The following is a 17,244-nucleotide window of genomic DNA, read 5'->3' as shown; positions in this document are numbered from 1 at the left end:
TGGTAAGGTGTCTTTTATTTTAATCCCACATTTTACCTCTAAAATACAATGTTTCAATGTTTAATCTTTTGTTTTGACTATTGATATGTGGTGTTCTCGATTTCAAATTTGTATTTTGGCAGTTAGATTTATGTTCTTGAATTTAAATCACTGAATCAGCAAAGATATTTAGGATATGTTCCAATTTTAAATCTGAGTTTTGGCTACTGACTATATTTTAGGCAGTTTAAATTTATGTTATTTATTTCAAATCTGTTTTTTGGCAGTTAAATTTGATATTTTTGAGGTAGATCAACGTTTTGATAGTGATTATTGGTATATATTCTCTATTTAAATTTGATGTTCTGGACTGTAAATCATTATTTAGGCAGTGAAGGTCTGAAGTATTTAGAAGCTTTAGAATAAAATTTCATCCATCATCTTTGATGAATAGTCTTAAAATAGTCTTAAAGTAGTAATGGAATAAGATGGTCGTAGAACAAACAACCTGTATGTATTCACCACAAGAATGAACTAAAATTACATTACATGAATAAGATTCTGTATCGATTATTGCAAACTAAAAGGAAATTGAGAAGTTATCAAGCCATTGAATCAGATCAAGAAATATGTAAATATTTGTCCGTAAATTAACTCTTAACTGACTCCAAAGATTATTATACTTCACAGGATGATATAAAAAATGTATTTGACGTCTAGTCTGCTGTTTGTCCGATCAATTTATCAACCTATGTTTGACATTACAGTAGCAGTCTAATTAATATTAGAGGAAGTATCTTTTTAATATTAAACCCTAGATTGTAAGACTTAATTTCGTTTCTGTTGAATCCAACAGTTTATTAGCTAGTTATATTCTGAAAAATTGCCACAGCCTAATTAAAATTAAGACCAAACTTTCATTCTGTTTTTTTTTTTCATTAGCTTTAATTTTTAATAAAGCCACTTCAGTTAAGGTCTAACCACAACCCTCTTGAAAAAGATGCTTCCTCTTCCATAAACAGCTTGCTTTGGACTGTTTTTTGACATTGAAATGAAATGGAAATGAGTTTTACGTCTTACTTTTCTGCACCAGATAGGACTAATGAAGACAGGCAAGGCCATGAATAAATGCAATGAGGGAAATTTTGCTGGGACAGCGGCAATGGCCTGTTCAGGACAATGAAATTCTTTGATGATCCATTTATAGATGTAGCTCTACTACAAGAATTATTTAGGCTAGAACATCTGCAACTGGAATTTAGGGGCATTAGATCCTAATTTCTCTGAAATCCAATCTATACACATTTTTGTGGTACATTATATTTTTGAAGATATCCTATTATAAAAATTACTTTCTACCACTTTTAGAAATGAGTATTCATAAAGTAAAAGCTATGAATAATTTACAGTGTAATTGGTAAGAAAAAAATATTTTATTGGAAAAAAGTGTCTGATACTAATTCTTTGATGTTTTCTCTCAAAACATAATTATTAATTCATATCTTTAGATGAAAAATCCAGTATGGACTTGTATCTAACGCTTTATTGAAAACAATCTAGTCTAACTAGTACATAACTTAAAAAGAAAATCACAAGGACTTGTTCTGAATAAGATATATCTAAATAGCTATTATTATCTATATTGAATATTTACTTCCAATCAATTGACCAAGGTTGCAAGCACTAGCTGGTACAGTGATGTCTTCCAAAGGTACATTAGCTAGTTATAGGTTTCAGGAAAAATTTCACCCACCAAGTCATTGGTTCTATTTTATATTTGTAAACAGAATTGAGATATACCCTGCTAGGATAGTGGCAATATTTCTTTCGTAATAAAAATATATGAATAGAATGCAGAGAGATATCTTGCAAAAGGAATATCTCCCACCAGGTCATTGGTTCTAGTTTATATAAACAAAATCCAGATATACCCTGTAACGATAGTGGCAATATTTCTTTTGTAATAAAAATATGAACAGAATCCAGGCCACGTAATTTTCAAAACGATCTTAGCACCAGGATGTCCTGGAAACAATGTTAGAAGTTAAGACCCTAAGACATCCTAGCGCTAAGATCGGTTCGAGAATACACAACCAGAGGTGTCTTGCAAGGAACATTCAGTCCATAAACTTATCAGTCCTCCTTCAATAGATATCCTGATGCTATGCAAAGAACATTAAGCCCATAGGAACAGAATCCAAATACAAATATATACCCTGCAACTATAGTAACAATATATTTATTCTATAATGGAAAAAGAGTGTATTAATAACTATATATATGACAGTTATTGTCATAATAAATATTGATATTACTAATGGTCTGTATTGTATGATACTAGACAAAATATTGATAATTTACTATCTATTCATACTTTGTTTGCTAAATGTGGAATGTGGCATGTTAATTCTTTCAACAACACAAGCGAAAATGAATCAAATGAAGGTCCAATTGTAACTAACTATATCAGCAGAGTTGAGGAACTGCAGGGAATGTATGAGAGTGAAAATAAAAAAAAGATCCATCTGCAAAACGAAACTCGAAAAACATCTGCCGTACCATTAAAGGTATTATGGGATATGTGAATGAAAGTGAGACCCTCTGTTAAAGCCTACAGCCTAATTCTTTCCCATTAGGAAAATAACATGTATTTCCCTCAGTAAATCATTTTTTTTGTGAATGTTCTTTTTGGGTTATGGATTAAGGTGCCAATTTGACTAATATCAGCATTGAAAGTACCTCTTTGAATCAAAGGAGCTACTAGTGGAACTGAAGGACATGAAGCCATGCACTATAGAGTAGGATATTTCATGTTTAGTCACACGAATAACAATGACAAATGTCAATCGCCTTTGAAAGGGCCTGAAACCCTAGAAAGAAAGAAACCTGTCAACTATCATTAAGAAAGATGATCTATATTCATCTTCAGCTTTTCATCTTTATTTATTCTTATATTATTTAATCTTATATTATTGTATCATTATATCCCCATGTCAACCAATAACAACTCTCAGACAGCAATTATGAAACTGGTTGACAGGAAATGACCATTTATTGTTCAATATTGAAGGTTATAAAGAGACAGGAAGCAGTCCTTTGTCACTTGAATGAATACAGTGGTCATTTTGTATCTATACATTATAGTCTTGGAATAATTAATACATCTTCACAATGCCAAGCTATTACAAACATTGTCTTATACCCTGACTGCAATAGCCACCATGGTGTCAGGGACGATTGTAAAAGCAGCCAATGGGTGGATTGTATGTTAGCGAATACAGCCAATCAAAGTTCTTGACAGAAAGTCTGTAAACAATAGGCCATTTTGTATACAGTTTTATTGTTGAGGACTCTGATTGGCTGAATTTGTTGACATACAATCTAATCAAATTGCTGCATTCCGTAATACAAGAAAGGTGGCCATTACAGTAAAGGTATAAGACGAAGTTTGTAATAGCTTGATATTGTGAAGATGTAATTAATAAAGCATTAACCCTTCCCTGTCACATCATCTATTAACCCTTTACGCTTCATTAAATAATTATGATGATCAGTCAAGCAGATATATTTCAGAAGAAGCAAGTCATCTGTTAAAATTACCAGCAGCTGATTTTTGTTGAGCTATTTGTGTTAGAGTCCAAAAGCTTCATGTGAGCTTCACTTACTCTAGAGATCCGAACTGCAAAACAAACCCAAAACAATGGTAGCAGGTAACTTTTCAAAAGTGAGTATTTAATATATGAACTTGCAGTAGTATATTACAAGTGAGGCAGTGGCTGCTTACTCCAATATACTTGATTCCAATGGATTTAAGGAGTTGTTGAAAAGCGAATCATGAGACAAATGGCAATGGTAAGCAACTGAGCTATTGCCATTTTTAATGGATTCATATTTGAAGTTCACTTGAACCTAAACGTGCAGGCACACAAGCGGTCTTGATCGGAGATTTTTGTCTCTAACTTGAATCTTGAGTGTGCCCGTGCTTCCACCACAAGATTATTGTGGCGCTGACATGATTTATAATATCAAACAAGTTTGATACTTGTCTCCGATAGTTTTCTCGAATGAAAGACAGACCGTCATCATCCAATCAGATTCCTTTTCCTTTCAATTGCATGCTCTGCATGTGATAATCGACAAGGTGGAAAACGACCGACTGGAGATTTTTGTCTCCTTGTTAACTCAGGACTCTAATCGGCGACAAAAGTCTCCGACCAAGACCGCGCGTGTGCCGGCACCTTAAATAATATCTGACCACCATCAGACATAATTTTGTTTATATACCATAAAAGCTGATAGTGTTAAAGTGTTTCAGCCTCATTGACCCCGCAGACCAATAATTCTTTCATCAATTCCATGATTAACACTTTATTGTCCGGTCACCATGGTATACTTTGGCCATCATGCAATCTCCACATGCCAAATATTGATTGATAGAACATGGAAACATCTGTATATACTAATTCAGGATACAGAAATCTCTGCAGATAAGACTCATGGGAATAAACTTGATCATCTACGACCAATTTGGTTTTGTTTTGTTGATCTTACTTACAATCTGGTTAAGAGGCTGAAACTTTATAATTCCAGTGGATCCTGTCCGAAAAAAAAAGGCCTGATATAATTTAGAAAACTGAATAAGTGCTACCAATCAGAAAAAGACAACTTGAGTTTGTAAAATGACTTTGCAGAACTGCATCAAAAAGATTCAGACAGGGGTATCTCTCTATCTCCCCTACCTTTGGGTTAGTAACCAGAGCCAGTTAATACCTTGGCACAAAGAAGAAAAGAATTTATGAGAAAATCAGGACGGGAACAGAATAAGATTTACTGCCACAATATTTCATTGTTTTTATCTGTAATCACTGTTCACTGGCAAGCTTCTAATTAACTTTCAATCAAATTTCAAAGTTTCTCTTTGATGGCAAGCGTACAAAAGACAACATGATAGACTAGTAAGTGTCAAGGTTGGGCATTCTAAAAAATATAACGATCAATTTTTTAGTAAGTATGGCTTTTTTTAATGTAGAATTTCACGTGGCATTGTGGAATGAGACCTATTATCGTGGAGAAAATACGGTTTCCTTTTATTCTTTTAAAATTTCAAATATATAAGTTAAAAACATATTTTCTCAATTTAAGGTTCAGACTGTGAGACCAATGAAATAAAGAAACTGGTTATCAAATCTTGACATTTTTCTTTTTAAAAATCAATAAACATCAGACTAATGTAATTCTTGATGAAATGTTCAAATACAATCAAACTTTTGTGTTTTTTTAATCTAGAGAGTTCGGGTTGCCAGACGTCATTAGGGGATTAGTTTGGACGTGTTCACACCCCATAATTACCTTAAGAGATTTGACGGGAATAAATAAATATTTGAAATAATTTGACCTGAAATGACTTTAGATCTGTTGATTGGCTAAAAAAAAACAAAAATGTCAGCATAGCAGGTTCAATGTCAAAACTCCTTATTATTGATGGTAAATTTTCGTCATGCTAAACCTGCAACCAGTGTATTGCTGAATCATCCCATTCAGTCCCTCAGACCCGAATTTAGCAACATAGGGGAAAGGAGCATTAAATGTCTATTAACTTTTACAAAGCAAAACAAATGCACTAAAACAATGCACTAAAAAAATACACGCAGGTCTTCTCCATGCCCTTAGAATAGACTTTCCAAAATTGATGAAGATTTACATCAAATCTTCTGGTAAAATTAAATGAATGGACTCCTATTCTTATACACTTAATTGGGCTAATGAAGACACCATGCAGTGTGCAATGAAGGTAATTTTGCCAGGACAGTGGAATAAGCCTTTTTTTGATTTCCAACTGTTGAGGGGTCTTTACAGCGCAAAGTCTGTCGCACATGAGGCCTTGGTTTATTGTTCTACCCAAACAACCTGGCCACATATTCTCGAAATGATGTTAGGATGTCCTAGGTTCTTATCTTCTAACGTTGATTCTAGGACATCATAGAGCTAAGCTTGTTTCGAGAATACGTGGCCATCACTGACACGGGAAAACTGGAAAGATTAAGGTCTTATTTCCACCTATGCCAGGACGAATCCTAGACCTTCAGGTTAGCAAGCAAGTGTCTGACTTAGCCATTGCAGCTTCTAAATCTTCTGGTGAACATGGCTGGCTACATTAGAGACACACATCACAGTAATCATAACAGTGGAGAATGAATTCAATAGCAGTGTATTGACAGAGCTCTCATAATAAGAATTTAATTGGATGTCGCTTGACAAAAAGATGAAGAAAGAACTTTTTGTATTGATTATTGTCACCGGAAAAATTTCATCTCCCTAGACGGGCAGGAAATAAAAGGAACAAATTACAATCAATAAACCAAGTATATTTACTCACTTAAACAACTCAACTTTCTATGGACAATCTGAATTAAAAATAGTTGTCAATCCACTTCAGATTATAAGTGTTAAAATTGTATAATCTCAGCTTAAGTTTTTGTTCAAATTTTCTTAGTAGGGTAAACTTTTGTTTAACCCATTTATAGGTTTTGTTTAAGAACTTTTTTTATTTTGTATTTCCGTGGCTTTGTTTTACCTATTTCCATGTTTTGTTTAACCTATTTCCAGGTTTTGTTAAAACTATTTCCAAGTTTTGTTTAACCTATTTCCAAGTTTTGTTTTAACTATTTCCAACTTTTGTTTAACCTATTTCCAGGTTTTGTTTTAACTATTTCCAAGTTTTGTTTTAAATATTTCCAAGTTTTGTTTAAACTATTTCCAAGTTTTGTTTAACCTATTTCCAAGTTTTGTTTTAAATATTTCCAACTTTTGTTTAAACTATTTCCAACTATTGTTTAACCTATTTCCAGGTTTTGTTTTAACTATTTCCAGGTTTTGTTTGAACTATTTCCAACTTTTGTTTCACCTATTTCCAGGTTTTGTTAAAACTTTTCTTCAACTGAAGTTTTGTTTTACCTATTTCTAGGTTTTGTATAATATGGTATATTCTAGGCTTTGTTTTACCTATTTCTAGATTTTTGTTTTGTTTTCACTATTTCTAGGTTTAACAGCTACTATAAAAGACTATGGTATTCGCTACAATACCATGAGTATATACCAGTACAGTATTATTGGAAATACCATTTATCACCAACTAATAAAAATAATAGAGATTTAACAACATAAACATGTTGAGGCACAGATTCAGGATATTGGAAATTTCTCATTATATATATTAGAATCAATAATCAATAGGAGATGACTGAATTGTCTGTTTATTGATTATGAATTTTGATTTAAATCTGGTCTTTGTTCATGTAGAAACATATTCACGAGGGCGTCTGTAATCATTATTATGCTCTGATGGACAAGTGTATAGTAATCAACAACAGTTGCTACTTCCTTTTGTCCACTATTTGTATCCCCAGTCATGGGAAGCTTGTAGCAACTGTCACAAGGGCATCTGTATGCAACCTAATGATTATTATGCTCTGATGGACATGTGTATAGTAATCAGAAATGAAATGAAATGAATGGAATTTTACGTCCTACTTGTATAGTAATCAGAAACAGGTGCTACATCATATTCAGTGTCAAACGCCCTTATAAACTGACTTCTTTGAAAAACCAACAAGTCTGCAACATGTTCAAAAGATCATTCCAAAATATAAGTACTGTCCAAATCAACAATACTCTGATTTAGTTGATAAAAGCTCATCTCTGCTGCTGACATGTTTCGGATATAATGACCTTATCAGGCCATCTAGCTTATGTGTAAAAGCAATGCCGTATCTAGAAAGTATCTGAGGCCCATGTCCCAATGCCCCGCCCTCTAAATATGTAATACAAGATCAAAATATTTGACATGAAAACCCCAAAAAAAAATAAAATAAGTTAGATTTTTATTTTGTAATTATGAAACTTTCTGTTTATTCCTGAATATCTAGGTTATAAAATCAAAAACACCGTAGATCTTGTAACTTCAGGTTGAAACAAGTTCAGTCGTTCTGTCATTTCCTTAAAACATGAACACTAACATAGAAACAATAAAACAAACTTGTAGGAAAGACGCCATAAATGTTTTATAAAAACGACAATCTATAAAGCTAAACAATATAATTCAACTGTGCAAGCATTTAGATCTTGACCATTCAAGTGAGAACATTTCCTTTTATTTCCCACAATACAAGATATCAATTTCTCTTCTGTAAGAGTTTATTAAGGGCAGAAATAATTATCTAATGAATACGCCTCTGCTTCAACAACCTTACCATTGATAAAAACAACCCATGTGTTATTTTTTGTGCACATGGCAAGAAGTGGAATTTTCAATGAGCATCAATTTAATGAAATGAATGCAACCTTATGTCCTTTAACTGTGAAGATGGATGCAGTGTACAATAAAGGAAATTTTCCAGAACCTACTCTTCTTCTGGTCTTATTTGGATCAATGAAGTTTTGCAATGTCACACAGAGGTTGAAGTTATCTTTCCCGAGAGACAGCATTAACCCTATTTTTACATTTATTGACTTTTGTATGGATCCTCCAAATACACAGGCTGAAGCACATGATGTATTGGTGTAGCGCCTGCATGAATCAATGCTCTTTTCCATGTCAATCTTTCTGAACAGACGGAAACCAGGTTTAAAAATCCAAAGTTATTATTTTGACCAATGTGAGAATTTTCCAAATTTCCTAGCAAGCCTTTTGAAACCCCTCTGCATGACAATGATATTTCCAGGCGGTCTTGAAAAAAAAAGTTTCCAAAGTTTGAGAAGCAAAAAAACTCAGAAACGAAAAGATGCAGAGTTCGTGACTTTTGACTACTGATAAAATTGATCATGGTTTACAAGCCTCGAAGGTTTGGATTACGTCCAAAAAATCTCTTTAATTTGATTCTTTATCAAATTTGATGTCTAGAACTTGAGTTTATTTTTACTTAGTCTTCTACAAGTCTCTTACGATCTCCATTGTTTTGCCCAATCCACTAGAAACAGTGGTTTAAAAGCTTAACCTACAGGAATTAAGTACATTGAAATCTGACATGTTTGAATATTGATTTCTCAGTTGTGAGTTTATCTTGTAGCTCTACTAGAAACACGTAGCTTGAGATTCCTCCACATCTTTCAACTGATGGTTTCATTTTTTACTTTAATCCACCAGATCTTAGTTTGAATCAAACATTTACTTAAAGGGATTCTACCTCGTAGAATGTATAAAAAATTTCAAACTGGGTTAATAAGTATATATATTCATCAGTTGAACTTGCTTGACTAAAGAATAGAATCTCTATAAGACGATATATCCATTATAGTAAATATCTATATCAAAATTACTTGGTTTCAAGAATTAGTTGGATTTACTGCGATTCTGTTGTAATGTTATGACACCAGATAGGTCAATTGATGAACAAAGACTCATTTAAACCAAATTTAAATATTTCAAGTTTTTGGACATCCTAAGAGGTAGTATTCCTTTAAATCATCAGAAATTTATTATAAATAATCTTTAGATAATTATTATGGATTTTTTTGTATTAAATGGAAGATTATGAAAAGGTATTCTGTGCCTTATTAAGCTATTTGGGGTTAAAGATCTTCTACCAAGCAAAACAGAGATCTTATAATTCCTGTTTTATAAAGGTGTGTGCAATAAGTGGTCTTGGTTGGAGATTTTGGGCACATGACACAAAAATCTCTGATCGGTCATTTTCTACCTTGCTTCACACGTAATTGATAGGAAAATGTATCTGATTGGATGATGTCTGTCATACAGGTGATAAAACTATCGGAGACAATTATCAAACTTGTTTGATATTATAAATCCTGTCGGGGACATGGTAATCTTTACTCAAGACTCTAATCACCGTTAAAAATCTCTGACCATTACCAGTCGTGTGCTGGACACAACGTATTATAGTCTCACTCATTTGTCCAGTTTGAAATCAAAGTTCAGGCAATTACCTGCTTATTATAGTGAAATTGTCTGATATCATATTCTAATATGGCTGCTTTTTCCCTTCCCTTATTGCATAACATACTTTTTTTTATCAAAAATCATGTGGGCTAGTAAAGACTGTGTCATGACGTAGTGAAGACAATTTTGCCAAGATAGTAGCACTGGTCTTAAGACCTACCACTCACTTAACTGGTAGAAAAGTAAAAGAGACTTTAAGAAATAATTTGAGCTAAGTATTCTCTAAAATAACTTTATTAATGCACAGCTGGACATGGCTGGCAAAAAGGACCTAATCAACATCCCTGCCAGATTAATTTGAAAAAGAAATAAATCTACCTAATGACTTCCGTGTTAAGAACATTAATGACAAGAAAAAATTCCAAGACATAAATTATTTATGACTTTTATAGAATGAATCCTTGGAGGGATAAAATTTCTGATACACGAAAACAGATCTACCTTAGTTTAAAGCAGTGGTCAAATTTTTAATATCTACACAGGAGCTATATATTGGCCAATACATGAAAACTATTTAAAGATGGGTTCCCTTATTTTCATTTATGAAAATGAAAATGCTAATACTTATATGAATAGAAAGTAGAGGTGTTCGAATAACTTGGAAAAATACCAGTTTGTCTCACATGTCTATAATTAATTCATAATTAGCTAAATTAGATGAGAATTATCAGCAGAATTCCAATGTGTGACCTATCCAGAAAGGTCAAAAAGTCTTTTTTGTCCATCAAGACTGTACTAACATGCACATTTATGATTGGTTAAAACTTATATTACAAGATTTATCTTATGCAATAAGAACATAATGATATGATTAAGAATACATGATAATTCATTAGAAACACCAATAATCAAATAGTTTGCTTAATTTGACACTAAAAAACAAGGAAACCCATCTTTAAGGAACTTCTCCAGTAATTGCATACATTTAAAAAATGGATATAGTTTTTCAAATTTTCCTCCCAAAGACTAAGTAAGTCTCAATTAAGTTCACCATAATCCAGTTAAGATAATTGTTATCATGAAAAATATTTCAAGGAACTTTTTTCAGTAATTGCATACATACACAGCAAAAGGATTCAGTTTCTATAAATTTCTCTGCAAATAGCACGAGTCAGAACGAACTACATATTTTGGATTACAAAGTTTATTGTTTCTCAACACCTCTCTGTCACGTTCGTAAAAAAAAACAGTGAGATTTATCTCCGTGTAGTTGGTAGAAACGTCAATAAACTATCGTGTTAAAACTGTATCTAATCTCTAGGGTATTAAAGAGTTTTTTATTAGGTCGATATCAAAACTCTTGCTAATGATGATGTCAGTTTTATTGCCCGCGTTTTTTACGTATGGTCATGTGACAATACAGCTTTTACATTGCATGCTGGATAAGTCTCAACGTAAAAAATCCTGATTAAATCCTTCTTTCTGTCGTAGCTTTAAAGAGGCTTTACCAATTAGACTGTAAAAAATTGATTTGATTTACTTTCTGTAATCCTGATAAAAAATTCTCATAAACGTTTCTTGGTTATTATTTTGTTTCTCAGTTAAGACTATCACAAGCTAATGAAATTACTTGGTTTAAAAGTACCAGTATTTAGAATTAACGACATCTTCCAAATTGTCTTCAGCTTGAGATGACACCAACAAAGTTTTGCGACAATTTCCAATGAATTACAATCGCTTACTTTGCTCTGAAGTCCAACCCTTAATCTCTTTTCAAACCAGTATAACTAGTGATCACTCCTGCGTCCCCAGCATACAATAACCAACCATACTCATTTATCAACTAAACCAATTGTTGCCAGGATAAATCAACCAGACGGTCATGTTCTCATAGCGTGGATACAGAAGTCAATGAATAAAAGGCAACAATTATCTTGGTAAGATCCTATAAGTACCAGCTAGTAGTTGGAATTGTCATGAGTTAACTGATTAGGTAGTAAGGTCCTGCAGGCAAAATGTTTCATCAGTTAGTTTACGAAAGAGTGCTATAGAACACTTATGATGAACACACAGACACCAAGATGGATAAAGAGATGGAGCAAAGACTCACTTTGATGCTAAAGGTCAACTGAAATAAGCTTATCACATTAAATAGGATACTAGATGGCTGACGGCTATCTTTAACCTCACATTTAGCTGGAAAATTATTCATGAAATGGAGAGTACATGTGGTATTAACGCACTCTCTATGGACTTTTTGTATATGTTCTACTTTAGTACTGCTCTGGAAACTGATGTGACACACTGAAGATGGGTGTTGAAAAAAAAAAAAAATTTCTCAGGAATGAAAACATTACAAATGAAAGCAATTTAGTCATCTTAAAGGGACAGATGCACTATTTTTTTTTCACCAATCATACTTGAGTCTCAGAAACTAGAATTTTTTAGCCGAGCTAATGAGTAATACTGGTCACAGCTCACCATCGAAATTTGAGTCTTCAAATCCATGTGTGTCCAGAATTATCTGCGTTTCAATGTAAAAATTACGAAATAGTGGTGCGATTTTTGTACATTTCTAGTACTTCGAGAGTATTTACATATATTCAAGACCCAAATCAACCCCTTAAAATGGCGCTTCTTCCCCTTTAATATATCATCTACTAGCTAAGAGAGGCTTAAATAGATGTACAGAGGTTAGTTTCGGATATTGTCGATGCTGGTAACATAATTTGAGCTCTTTAAGCAGGTAAAGCAAATAATTGGACAACTTTATCCTTTGAAGCTCGCAACATTTGAAGATTTTTTGAGAAACACAACTAATAACACTTTTGGACAAACATAGCACTGGTATAAATACAGTCCTACCATTGGTCAATTTTAAGCATGAAATAACTAGATAAAATGAATAATTTAAAATTTATCAAATGGCCCTACAGCATCTGTACATTATTAATAAAAACATTCTGAATTAATCTAAATGTAAAATCCCAAGGAAGTCATTTGTTTTATTACAGCTAAGTTGATGTTGTACAGAATGTGCTATTTGACAATCCCTTGATGGTTTACAGTTTAAAAGAAATTGTCTATTTAATACAACTTTTTAACCAATGATATTCATCGCTACACATAGTGTTTCAGTCAAAGTTAAATATGTTTTAGCTCAGTATTACGGAGGGTGGATGTCATGCCAATGAAGAAGGAAAGAGTCCCTTCTCCAGACCACCTGAAGCCATTTGGCATCAAGGTTTACCAACTTTGAATCCATTTTTAAATTTCAAGAATCAAATAACATGACTCCAAAAATATATCCACACGGCAATGAATTTCACAGTGTATTTTAGTTTTTAATATTGCAACCTATGGGCAAGGCCATTTTTTTTTTATTTCTGCAGGGTCTGCTTTTCCCCAAAAATGTTTTCATTAGTATCCCCAAAAGGAATTTAAGTTCCACTGGCAGAATATTGGAACTGTTTGATAATAAATGGTACTGGTACCATTTTATCCTGAAAACAGACAATTCCAAATATCAAGTTCCTTTTCAAATTACTACCAGGAGACAAGGTTATTGATAGGCTAGGAAAGAGGAGAAAGGAAAATTAATCAAGTGCAAGACTGAGATTAGGTTAAGATCTATAATGATTTATTGGTCAATCAATGGTCAGCCTAGCGGTCAGCACTGGTCAGTGTGTTATATCAACTCATCCTCAATCCAATCACCTTATTAACTTTCTACCAGCATCTCCTTTCAATTGATATTCATCAATGACAGCATTGGTTTCAAAATTAACTAAGACATATTTTATAAAAATAATGACAGATCCAGCAAATTCAGATATATTGAGTTGAATTAATTAATCATTCAATTTATTCTGTTATCTGTCAAAAATTAGCAGAAACTTCCAGAATATGCCAAAATGAAATTATAAGATATAATAGTCACCCATGATCTAACAAGATACTTCTTTACATTCTTATTCTGTGGTGTTTTGATTTAAAGGCATCTATATTGTAATAATTTATGCTAACCAATCAAAAAACACTGTTAAAATTGGTTAAACAATCTTTCATTGATCATAGCATTTCATTGGTTGAAATATAAATGACACAGAACAAGATATTATACGAAACAATTTTGTCAGATCATGGATGGCAAGTAGAATCACCCACAGAAAAAAAAAAAATCTTGATTAGCAATTTCATCTGAATGAAATACCAGTTGACTGAAACAATATTTTCACAATCTTAGCAAGTTTCAGAACAAATAATTAACTCAGTGTTTTCTAGAAGAAAATAACAGAAACATCCAATTATAAAGATGAAGGAAGCTGCTTCCAGGCATTTCCAATAGAAATCTTCTAGAGATAAATGCACCGAATGAGCTGATGCAAGTCTAAATTATTTTTCCATTATCATTTACGCCATTCACTGATAAAATTTCATCCATTAATATGCTTAATACGTTCTTACTTTGGTGCTGTATAATTTCTAAAAAATTCATTATTTATTTATCCATTATAAGTTTTTCTTTAAAATTATTTTACGCTAAAGTTCAATTCACGATAAAGTAATAGGAATGATGGAAATCTATTTTATCAGTATTAGACATCACATTATATCAAAAATCAAAGTATAAGTAATTTAGCAGACATGATTCTGGCTATTAAAAATAAAAACGGAAAATTTGAATGTCAAGGCACCTCGCAAAATTTATGTACTTTCTATACAAGTTACAATGTGCAACTCGTTTTCTGTTAATTTTCCTGATAAATCGACCAACAAGTTCTTTGTCAACTTTCTTCTGCAGCCATTTCCATTTCCAAACATTCTTCAAACCGTTATCTAATAATTTTGTGTCACAATCGCGTTCAACAACATTGGAAGCCATGCTGCTGTTGAAAGCGAAAGTGATATTAAATACCGCTATGTAATCCGGTCTTTCATTGGGAGATAGGAATGTTTCCACCAATCATATCGCTTTTTACAACTTGAAGTAGAATATCAAACCGGAAACAATCTATCATACAGAGTTGTCTTTCCTTGCAGGAAGAAAAGACAACTCTGTACGAGAGTTTGAGCGGACGCATAAAAACGGATACGACCAAAACAGAAAGTTTAACAAAAAATCAGAATCGGACAAGACGAAAATTGGAATTGTGCTTTAAAACGGAAGAAAAACATGTCTGAATTTAGTCATTTTAGAGCTTAAATCAAGCAATATTAGTGCTTAGTGATTTCTTATGCAAGTAATTAGAGCAGGATTCAAGGTGAAGTCCCACATAACAAATGCATAGTTCATTTAACTTCTTTCAAGTATGATTGAAACATTTGAGGCAATTTCATTTTTATCCTAAAAATATTTTCTAGCATTTGACAACAAATTTGTCCAATGCATTTTTTTGCCATCGAGTTTTGGCCAGTTTGATTGGAACTACCAAATTCAGTTCACAAATTTCTGCCCGTGTGAGTTGAAATACAATATCAAGTTCAGTCCATTGAATTTCAACCAGTGTAGTTGGAACTACAATACATTCCATAGAGTTTCGACCAGTGTAGTTGGAACTACAATACATTCCATTTAGTTTTTGCCAATGTGAATAGAACTTGAATAGTGAATTTAGTCTAGCTATTAATTATATGTAATTTGCTAAAAGGGTTTCAGAGGGAATACTTGGTACATTTCAATATTTCACCAGTAAATCGATTGGCAATGGAATGAATATTAGATTCAAGTCGATATGGACATTAAAAATAGATCAAATGTATTTAGTTATCTGTATATTTTAACTCCATCTCACAGAACTGTTTTTAACTGAGAAATTAATTTAGATAAACCAAATTTGATTAAGAAAATAGTGAACTTTATTAGAAATGAACTGGTGCTATTGAAATTGGCTATTTCCATGATATTCCCAGGGCAGATGTAAATGCCAATCCTCTTGAAGAAGTCTAGAGCTTAGCATTGCTTAATATTGCCATATTAATACCTCTTCAGGTATTTAACTACCTTACAGTCAAAATGGTGTTCAATATCAGTGAATCGATGTATTGCAATACAACATGTCTAGATACACGTATCGTATCGCGATGTCATGTATCAATAATTGGCAATACCTTTCATTCTTTAAATGTGGTAATTTTTATATGATTGGTGAATGGAGTCACAAATTTTCCTCACTGACTTTGACTGAAATTATTGAAAATTATTTTGAAGACAATAAGGCAGTGGACGTTAACCACTCCAATGAGCTATATTACCAAATATCACAGTTATAAAGTTGTAAATTAATACGTATTGAAACTTTGAAGAGAAAGTGTTAAATCTTATCAGATTAACCCACATCGCAATACAGATTGTATCCAACCCTTGTATACTGATACGTATCGTATCTTGGTGATACCCAGCACTTTCCTCTACACAAGGGACCTCCTCACATATTGGATTGAATCCATTAATAAGAAAATACCTTCATCTGATACTATAAAAGTCTCTGGCTCCAGTGGATCAAGCTATGTTAATGTAAATGGGGTCAATTATGATGGAAAATGTCTCTTTGAAAATTTGTGGCCATTAACTCCTTTCAAACAAATCACACTGTTCTCAAGAGTTTGAAAAACTATTATCAAGGTTGAACTCAATTGTGCTACATACTGTTGATGCCATGGTTTGGTATCCTCATTCTTCAAGAACACCTTATATCATTATCAAACTGGGTTTGTCAACTTGCCAAAAATGTAAAAGATTCTATATCGCTAATACCCTAATTTTCTTAAAAAATAGTCTGGAAATTATTTAAATTTCATATTATTTCCCTTATACTCAGTATATAATAGCTATTTTGATGCATTAAGAAATTAAATCTCCTTCCTTTAATGTAATATCACAAAATTTATTCTAATATCTGTAAAAACAGTGATCATTGGTAAAAGATACAGTGAAATAATGTTAACTAGACATGTTTTACAGTAACTTTAGAATACAAGTTCCAGAATTTACAATGGAATAGGAAATTAAATTCAAAGAAAAAATTCTTACAGACTAATCTGAAATGTAAATATCTATATAATGTAATGGTTTGGAATTTTAAACCTGGGTCATTCAACCACTTTCAAATTTTATTAAGCCACCATGTAATGAGGTAGATTATGACATATGATATCCTTATTTTTTCAGATTTGTTTACACATTAAGTAATTCTATGCAGTGTTCAATGAGGTAAACTATGCAAATATAATACATTTGATATCCTTATAATTTTATACTTCTATTTGGCCATTTAGTAATAATATACAGTATGAAATAAGGTACATTATGCAAATATAAAACATTAATTTTAACATTTTTTTTTAGCCATTTAGTAATACTGTGAGCA

The 17,244-nt window shown here is 32.4% G+C and overlaps 1 protein-coding gene across 1 annotated transcript; it reads left to right on the top strand.

The window, feature by feature from the left end:
- Positions 1 to 6,688: 6,688 nt before the first annotated feature.
- LOTGIDRAFT_138568 (hypothetical protein) lies at positions 6,689 to 6,943 on the top strand (the record flags this gene model as incomplete). The annotated part of the gene is made up of 1 exon (XM_009048695.1): positions 6,689 to 6,943. A coding segment is annotated over one exon (255 nt), but the record flags the coding sequence as incomplete, so codon positions are not given.
- Positions 6,944 to 17,244: the final 10,301 nt, after the last annotated feature.

Source organism: Lottia gigantea, assembly GCF_000327385.1.
Source record: "Lottia gigantea unplaced genomic scaffold LOTGIsca_127, whole genome shotgun sequence".
Taxonomy (NCBI): Eukaryota; Metazoa; Mollusca; class Gastropoda; family Lottiidae; genus Lottia; species Lottia gigantea.
Note: the sequence above shows the minus strand (reverse complement) of the source record. Positions and strands in the feature narration are given on the sequence as shown.